A 9,783-nucleotide genomic window follows, 5' to 3' on the forward strand; every position below is an offset into this window, starting at 1 on the left:
TCCCAGATTGTCTTAAGACTTGCTGTTGTTAAAACCCTGCTCAAGAAAAATAATCTTGACTCCCCTTTTATGAAAATTTTAAACCTATCTCTAGCCTGCCATTCTTAAGTAAAATCCTAGAAAACGCGGTCTTTATACAGCTAAATGATCACTTGAATAAACATGCTATTCTTGACAAGTTTCAGTCAGGTTTTAGAACAAATCACAGCACAGAAACTGCACTTGTTAAAGTAGTAAATGACTTGTGGGTAAATGCAGACAGAGGCCATTTATCTGTTCTCATCCTCTTGATCTGAGTGCCGCATTTGATACCATTGATCACAATATTCTTAGAAATCGCCTTAGTCAATGGGTGGGCCTCTCTGGCAGTGTCTTAAATTGGTTTGAGTCTTACTTGGCAGGTAGAAAATTCTTTGTTAGTTGTGGTTATTATAACTCAAAGACACATGATATTCTATATGGCGTTCCACAAGGCTCTATCCTGGGTCCGCTGCTCTTTTTGATCTACATGCTTCCGTTAGGTCAGATTATCTCAACGCATAACGAGAGCTACCACAGCTATGCTGATGACACACCACTGTATTTATCAATAGCGCCTGATGACCCAGACTCTCTTGGTTCACTGACCCAATGTCTTACTTGTATTTCTGAATGGATTAGTAGTCATTTTCTCAAACTAAATAAGGAGAAAACAGAAATTTTAGTGATTAGCTAAAATGGATGTAATGAGGGTATTAGAAATAAACTTAATCCATTAGGCTTCAATGTCAAGACAGAGGTAAAGAATTTAGGGGTAATTATCGACTGTGACCTAAATTTTAAATCACATTTTAATCAGATTACTAGGATAAAGAAAACTGAACACATCTCTCCTGTTTTGATGTCAATGCATTGGTTGCCTGTGTCATTCAGAATTGACTTTAAAATACTGCTTATGGTTTACAAAGCCTTAAATAATCTCATTCCATCCTATATTTCAGAATTCCTTTCATCTTACACTCCAAATCGCAACCTTAGATCTTCACATGAGTGTCTCCTTAGAATTCCAAGAGCTAAGCTTAAAAGAAGTGGTGAGGCGGCCTTCTGCTGTTATGCACCTAAAATCTGGAATAGCCTGCCAATAGGAATTCACCAGGCTAATACGGTGGAGCACTTTAAAAAACTGCTGAAAACAAACTACTTTAACATGGCTTACTCATAGCTTCATTTTAGTGTAACCATGATATTCTGTATATGCATTTAATTATCATTTTTATCATATCTCCGCAATCTACTAACCACTACTATCTCTGCTGTTCTTTTTTGATCTGCGCGACCACCACCTGATCAGGGCACCATGATGTCCCTACATTGATGGATTGAAGGCCAGAGTTCCACATGACCATCATCATCGTTCTTCAACGTGGAGCCTGAAAACCATGACGACTGATTGAGATCATTTATGATAGGTAGAATGCCCATTGGGGGCTGGGAGGTCTCATGGCCTCGGCCCCTGCAGATTTTGTTTATTTCTCCAGGAATCTGGAGTTTTTGTTTTTTCTGTCCTCCCAGGCCATCCCTCCTTACTTTATTCTATGTTAATTAGTATTTCCCAATTTTATTTTTATATTTTGTCTTTTTTTTCACTTTCTTCATCCTGTAAATCACTTTGAGCTACATCATTTGCATGAAACTGTGCTATATAAATAAATATTGTTGTTATATAAATCAAACAATTCAGATGTGATTAAATGAACATTGCAGACTTTAATTTAAAGATATCTGCATATATTTTGGTCACACCATGTAGAAAATACAACACTTTTTCTACAATGGTCCCCTGATTTCAGGGCACCAGAATTAGATTAGATTAGATTAGGTTAGGGTGGCATGGTGGCTCAGTGGTAGTGCTGCTGCCTCGCAATTAGGAGATTTGGGTTCACCTCCCGGGTCCTCCCTGTGTGGAGTTTGCAAGCTCTCCCCGTGTCTGCGTGGGTTTCCTCAGGGTGCTCCAGTTTCCACCTACAGTCCAAAGACATGCAGGGTAGGTGCATTGGTGATCCTACATTGTCCCTGGTGCGGGTGTATGTGTGCCCTGTGGTGGGCTGGCACCCTGCTTAGGGTTTGTTTCCTGCCTTGCACCCTGTGTTGGCTGGGATTGGCTCCAGCAGACCCCTGTGACCCTGTAGTTAGGATATAGCGGGTTGGATAATGGATGGATGGATAGATTAGATTAGATACATTTCATTAAATGTTTGGGATAGAGAAATGGCAGGTACATTAGAGCAGTCATATTTAGTACTTTGTTGAAAACCCTTGCATGAAATGACTGCTTGAAGTCTGCAATTCATAGATATTATCGTGAGCTGAGGATGTTCTTCACAAAGAAAGTTTCTTATGTAAATTGTCTTTTGTTTCCAGCAAAATGTGCTCTATTGACACAAGAAGAAAGACATTTTGTCTTTTCTGGAAGCAATTTACGTGCATTAATTCGTCATGTGTCTGTCTGCCATTTAGTATTTAAATGAAGTGCTATAGTGAAAAGAGGACTTGTTTCATGTCATGTTTGAATATTTTGTTGAGCTACGTGTTATAATTATTCTACTGGTATGATCTCTATGATCACAGTCCTAAAGATGTATAAGAGACAGGAAAGAAACTTAAAGCTCCACCGCATATGGAAGGTACATACCAGCAAACACATCTACAGGAATCAAGAAACGGGAATGGGCAGGTGCTACATAATGGCCATCATGGTGGAGAGCAAGTAGCTTTCTGGGGAGTTAATTTTCCAGTGGAAAAAAACTGGTAATGTGCACAACTGTGAATTTTAGTTTGTGTTCACGTAGAAAAAGTGCTGCATGTCATGATTTAAAAAATGCACTGTGCTCATCCGAAGGTAATGTGGATGACAGGCATGTATAGAACTTATTTAAATGGTGTTCAGGTGCGAACGAGGCTTTAGAAAGCAATTTTCTTATTTTTCATTGCCCCCCCAAAAATTTTTCAACTCCAAAAAAACTCTTGTATTTGAGAATTTTGTATTTCAAATTTCCCAACCAAAAAATTGCCTGAGAAGCACATTTTAGTGTCAGTTTCACAAAACCCTGCACAAACTGAAGCTTAGCTATTTCGCTCATCACTGTTCATCATGTGATTTGTATTACAGCTGTCAGCTTGCTATGGTGCTCTGAGCTCACACTCTGTGAGGAGTGCTATAGGAAAGTAAACTGACTTGACTCACTCACTACTTGCTCACTTTATCCCCAGTGGCAAGTTTAAATCTTTGGGAGACAAACAGAGGCCCTAGAAAAAATACTTGCCACTGCTTCCTTTCCAGTTCTATTAAATAAATTATAAACCAAGAACAAGTATACGTTTACTAATTTTTGTTATTCTTAAAATATACCAGCGTATGGATGAACTCCTCTGTGGCATCAGTCATCAAGACTTCTTCTGTTCTCTTCTTTTCTCATCTGGCCAAGTACTCAAAACACAGGTGGACTAAGTGACATTTTCCAACTAAATTCAAGATAGAAATTTACATAGACATTTTTAGTTTTGTAATGCATATTGTGATATATGGCCGAACGTTCATCCGGGCCAATACCCCCAGGCCGCCAGATGGAGACCTCCCTGCAACATGGAGGTGCCCCGAAGGCCAGCAGGGAATCCTGGACAATGGAGTTTTTTTCCACAGCCCTGCTGGATACCATGGGGGCTGCTAGAGGATGCTGCAGGGAGGAACAAGGAGTATTTTCAATACAACCCGGAAGTGCATCCTAGTCAACGTAGACAGAGGAAATGACACGTGCTTCCAGATTTAAGAAAAAGGAGTTTCTTTCTGACCCAGAAGTGTTCCTAGTCACATGATAGAGAGAGCGAAACACTTCCGGGTCAAGGACTATAAAGGATTGTGGGAAACCCAGAGGGTTGAGCTGAGCTGGATGGAAGGGTGGCAACGCGTCTAGGAGTAGGAGGATTGAGTATTGACTATAGTATTGTGTTTATTTATTGACTATTTTGGAGAGGATGGTGCTTTGTGCACTGTGTATTAATAAAAAGTCATATATTTGGACTTTTACCTGGTGTCTGGCATTTGATCTGAGGGTTCAAGAAGACGATAGCGCCCTCTATCTGTCACAATATGCATTTAAGGACCTCCATACAAACTCTGTCGAGAGGGGGCAAAATCGTGTCGTCTCCTTCTCCTGCTCCCACCACAGTGTTGAGAAAGCATCCGGTGAGGGCATCTGACTCTACCACAAAATGGTGTACTGGTTACGTGATGTACCTTGACATAACACAATGCACTGTAAATATGACAAGCCCAATTGATACCATGACTAACGTTTCTTTGATAGACCAAAATCACACAAGGAGTGCTGCAGTGGGCTTTACCAGGTCCTGTTTTTTTGACAGCCCCACAGCCTTGACTTTCTAAAATGACAACGAAAAACTCCCAAAAAAAAACCTTGTAGGTAATTAAATGGAAGAAATCTTGAGAACGGCAGTTCAACGAGAGACCCCTTTTCAGATACTACTGGCCATGAAGTACTTTTGAAAGTACTGGTCTGATTTGTTGACTGCTTGCATACATGGAATATTGGAAAAAATACTGACCCTGAATACAATTAAATAAAAGTTAGTCCAAGTCATAATTTTTGATTTTCACAAGACTAGAAAAGACAATGGAAAGATGTTTTACAAAACAGTATAAGGAAAATTGAAATAACATTTTTGTATCTCATGCCAATGCCATGGGTATACATGATGATGGCAATGTGAAGAGTAGTTTGCTTCAAATGGGGCGAGTGTGGTCAGTTATAAAAATATTTGAGTTCAGAATTGAATGAAGGAGAGATGCAAAATGTAACCTTCACCAGAAGGAATTGAGACCTGGGCAGATCAGAGACAGGCTAGCAGTTTATCTTCTGGGTCATTTTTCTCCTGAAAAGAGAAAAGAAACAAAGAGGTCGACTCTACCTCATGTACTCCTGTAAATCAGCCACTGTAAGGTCAAATAGCTCCTTTCAAAACGATCGATCTATCTATCTATCTATCTATCTATCTATCTATCTATCTATCTATCTGGGGATCTGTAATATAGGCAGTTGGAGTGTCGTTTTATGCTATTTCAAGGTTACTGATCACTAATATTATAATATTTTGATATTTGATTCTTTACTGGTTGTCCTGGCCCTCTAAGGCCACTCACAGAAGGTTAAATAGAACACATTTCAAATATAAGCACGTAGAGTATCGTTTTACAGTATTGTAAGGTTAATGATCACAAATTTGATATTATTTTTGATTCTTTACTAGAGATGTAGCCCTCTGTGGACCTCTACCAGAGGATAAAAAAATGACAAATTTCTATAATAATTGAGAATATCTGGACTTTAAACATTTAAATTGAACTGCCCAACGTACATTTCCCAAATATCTGATGTAGCAGTTATTTTGTTTTTTTGCACTTCTGTCTTATGAAGTAAATTATTACACTTCTTATGAACACCCCAAATAAGGGCACCTTATGATAATTCAGACTTTTCTGTCTCTCAGTCGGATAATATTGTATGCATATAGATAGATAGATAGATAGATAGATAGATAGATAGATAGATAGATAGATAGATAGATAGATAGATAGATAGATAGATAGATAGATAGATAGATATTTTTTAAAATGTATTTAGTTCTTCTTTACTCCAAAGGTTTTCTGAATTGGGTCATTTCACTCAAGTTTCTTTTCTGTGTTGTGATGAGAAGACTCTCTTTCTGTTCTCTTTTCTTTTCTTTCTCTCTTGTGTGCCAACCCGTGACCTCTCTTATCATCAGCAACATTAAGAACAGCAGCTGCACAGACAAGTCGAGGGAGTTTTTGTACGGCTCTGTATCACTGTGTGAGAGGAGTACTGCTGCCCTGCTGACAGTAGTAATGTCCTGCATCTTCAGGCTGCACGTTACTGATGGTCAGCGTATAATCAAGTCCTGAGCCACTGCCACTGAAACGACTTGAGATCCCAGACTGCAGAGTGCTTGCATCATAAATCAGAAGTTTTGGAGCTTCTCCTGATTTCTGTTGATACCAGGCCAGGTAGTTAAAGATTATATCGGAAATGGAGCTGCTGGCTTTACAGTTTATGCTGACAGTTTCTCCTGGTCGTGCAGAGAGACTTGAGGGAGACTGAGTCATGATGATATTTCCACAGGACCCTGGATAGAAGAGAATAAAAGAGAATATAAAGTACAATTAATTTATTTTTTTAAGATATAAATACAATCACAGTTTTACTCAGTAGAATTCACATAACAGGTGTGATAATTTATTTATTTCTAGACCTCACCTTCAAACAACACAAAGAAAGTCACCAAAGACAGAAGTGAGAAATCCATCTCCACTGTGTCTTAGAGACTGGCTTAACTGACTCGATCTCAGTGACTCCACTCTTTATGTCTCAAGCAGCTTTGAGGAGAGGCGTCAGTATGCAAATCCTGAATGGGGAAGAAACAAAGGAAATGAAGTGAGGGTGTGCTCGACAATGAACTGAGACCAAACTGAGTACCCAAGAAGGGAAGAGCCTTGGTTAGGGAGGTGACCAAGAGCCCAATGATGACTCTAACAGCGCTTCAAAAGTCCTCTGCTGAGATGGGAGAAACTGTAGAAGGATGACCATCTCAGCAGCAGTCCATCAATCAAGCATTTATAGCAGAGAGGCTGGACAGAAGATATTCTTGAGCAAAACGCATCTGACAACACCTCTTCTATTCTAAGAGCATAAGGGAAAAACATTTTCTGGTCTGATGAGACAAAAATGAAACTGTTTGTGCAGAACTCCAAGCACTACATCTGGCAAAGACCTGGCAATGCTCATCAGTTGTCTAATAACATCTCTATGGTGAATGATGGTGGGGCAGTAGCATGCTATATGGGTGCTTTTCAGCAGCAGGCACAGGGAGACTGTTTAGAAGTGACTGATAGATGAATGCAATCAAATACAGAGAGGTTCTTGAGGAAAACTTGCTCCAGAGTGCACTCAGCCTCAGACTGGGGCAAATGTTTCAGCACAATGACCCAAAGCATACAGTCAAGACAATACTGAAGTAGCTTTGGGACAAGTCTTTGTCTGTCATTGAGTGTATCAGCCAAAGCCAGACTTAAACTCCATGGATCATCTGTGGAGGGACCCAAAGGTGGCACCTTACCAATGTTTTACCCATCCAATATGATGGAGCTTGAGAGGATCTGCCTGGAAGAATGGGATAAACTGCTCAATTGCAGGTGTGCAAAGCTAATAGAGTCTTACCCTCAAGAGCATTAGAAGCTTGAACTGCTGCCAAATGTAAGGAATTAAGGGTAGAAATATTAATATGAATGAGAGGTTTCAGTTATTTGAGTTTTAATAAATTTTCCAATCTTTTTGAAAATGTTTTTTTTCATTTTGTCATGTTAGTTATTCATTTTGAATTGATATTCAAAAATGGGAAGATAATTCATTGAAAATTAAACTTTCAACACAATAATATGTTTATTGGTGATCCCAACTCAGGGGGAAATCAGGAAGTAACAGTGAACAAGACAGGTGGGATCACTCAACCACAATATCACCTGGGACCTATTTAGTGTCACCGTTCAAATAACATGCACGTCTTTGGGGATATGAGTCAAAATTTGTTGTATTAGCAGAAAACAATCCTCATAGCAAACGATTTGTCCCCAGGAAGATGCATCCATTAAACAGAATAAGATGGTGACTGCATCACCCTGCCATGCCATGTTTACTGATTTGGAGGATGTGATTTTTCACAAATGCACTTTTGTGTTTACTGCCACTTCGCTTGTTCTTATCTTCCAGTACCAGTTCTTGTTTAGAAGACACAGTGCATTCATTGCTGCTGGGACTGGCACTGCCTTCCATCCAGACTTGACTTCTGCTTTGCCCACAGTGCTGATTCAAAATATATAGTGACAATATAATGGAGTACATTGGAGCAGCTGCTGTTCTATCCTGAACCAATTCTGAAATAATTGACATATTCATTCTTTCCAAATTGAAACCATGAGCTTGGTAAGCAGATTAGAAAACAGATGGATTGGGATTTTTGACTTAATTATATTTGCTGCTTACTCTTCTGCACATGGCAGGAAACAATATGAGAGAGTACACATCTCCACCATTATATAGTTTTCACCTAGCAGCTTAAAGAATTTTACTTTTTTAAACGTGTGTTCCAGCTGCTGATCTACTTTTCCTTTCTTAGACTCTGCCAATGTTTTCAACGTCATTGCACTTTTCACTTTCCTTTCATTTTGTTTCCTACTTCTAGCCACCATTACTCTAATATTACAGCTTCTGGGCTCTGTCAAATAATTCTCAGTTTGATAATTCCTTCTACTGGTCTGCCATCTAGTCCCAGTTTGTACTTAATTGGTTTAAAATGCTGCTTCCTAGTGACCCAAAGCAAAGCAAGTCCAGAGTAGCTTTTCTAAGAAAAGCCCAAGGTAACCCCTAGGAGTGCGGTGACTATGGACATCTGTTTTTGATGATAGGGGGGATAAGAGGGGGAGAGAAAGAGAACAAGCTATCTCTAATCTATCCTTTTAATCCTCATAATTATAAGTGCCACCGTAAAAATAGGCTTCATGGCATTAACTCCTGGGAAAATTGGAAATTAAGGTCAAAGTTGTCTTATCTTAAGTTAACACGACAAAATGACAGCAAAAGTTCAGAAGCAATGTCTCCATGACCGAACAGTTAACTTTATGAGCTGGAATGTTAAAGGCCTGAATCATGAATTAAAGAGAAAGAAAAATTTTCTCTCACTAACAGATTTTAATGCCAAAATAGTATTTTTACAGGAGACCCACTTATTAAGCAAGGATCAGATTCGGCTGCACAGAGACTAGACTGGAGAAATATTCAATTTCAGCTTTACAAAGAAAACTAGAGGTGTGGGAATTGTTATACATAGAACAGTCTCATCTGTAGAATTAGATGTAGTATCTGATTCTGAAGGGAGATATGTGATTGTCATTAATAATAAATTTTGATAAATGTGTATACCCCTAATGTGTTTCATAGGTACTTCATTCAAAATGTATTTGCATCCATTCCTAATGTGAACACTCATAAAATGATAATGGCTGGGGACTTTAATTGTGTTTGAAATCCAGACCTAGAAATTTCTGCTACCGCAGGGGCAATGGCATCTAACACTATAAAATCAATTACACAGTTTGTAACTGACCACAACTTATCAGACCCCTGGAGATTTCTAAACCCAAACTCAAGAGCATATTACTTCTACTCACCAGTGCATCACTAAAGAATTGATTATTTCTTTGTAAGTAACAATTTCTTGCCTATGATTACATTTTGTAAGTATGATGCTATTGTTATCTGGGCCAAATCCAACCTGTGAACATTGCAATCAAGTTCCAGCCTCACTAGTCCACGTGTTTTGGGCCTGCACCAAATTAACATCATTCTGGACCAAATTTTTTAAATGCCTTTCAGACAGCCTTGGTGTCACAATCCCTCCAAATCCATTAACAGCTGTGTTTGGTGTTCTTCCAGATGGGCTTAAAGTGGAGAAGGACAAACAAACTGTGACTGCCTTTACTACACTACTACCACGTAGACTCATCTTGCTCAACTGGAAGAATCCTAACTCTCCAGTGTGTAACTGATGTTATATACTATTTGAAAATGGAAAAAATCAAATTCTCACTTAGCGGACCTGTTTAAATTGTTTTAAAACCTGGCAGGATCTAATTGATAACATTTTAGAATAAGCATT

At 38.9% G+C, this 9,783-nt stretch overlaps 1 gene segment (V, D, J or C); it reads right to left on the reverse strand.

The window, feature by feature from the left end:
- Positions 1–5,878: 5,878 nt before the first annotated feature.
- Positions 5,879–6,411, reverse strand: LOC120528007. The segment is given in 2 exon segments: positions 5,879–6,198; positions 6,330–6,411. Coding segments are annotated over 2 exon segments (369 nt in total).
- Positions 6,412–9,783: the final 3,372 nt, after the last annotated feature.

This window comes from Polypterus senegalus, chromosome 4 (assembly GCF_016835505.1).
Source record: "Polypterus senegalus isolate Bchr_013 chromosome 4, ASM1683550v1, whole genome shotgun sequence".
Lineage (NCBI taxonomy): Eukaryota > Metazoa > Chordata > Cladistia > Polypteriformes > Polypteridae > Polypterus > Polypterus senegalus.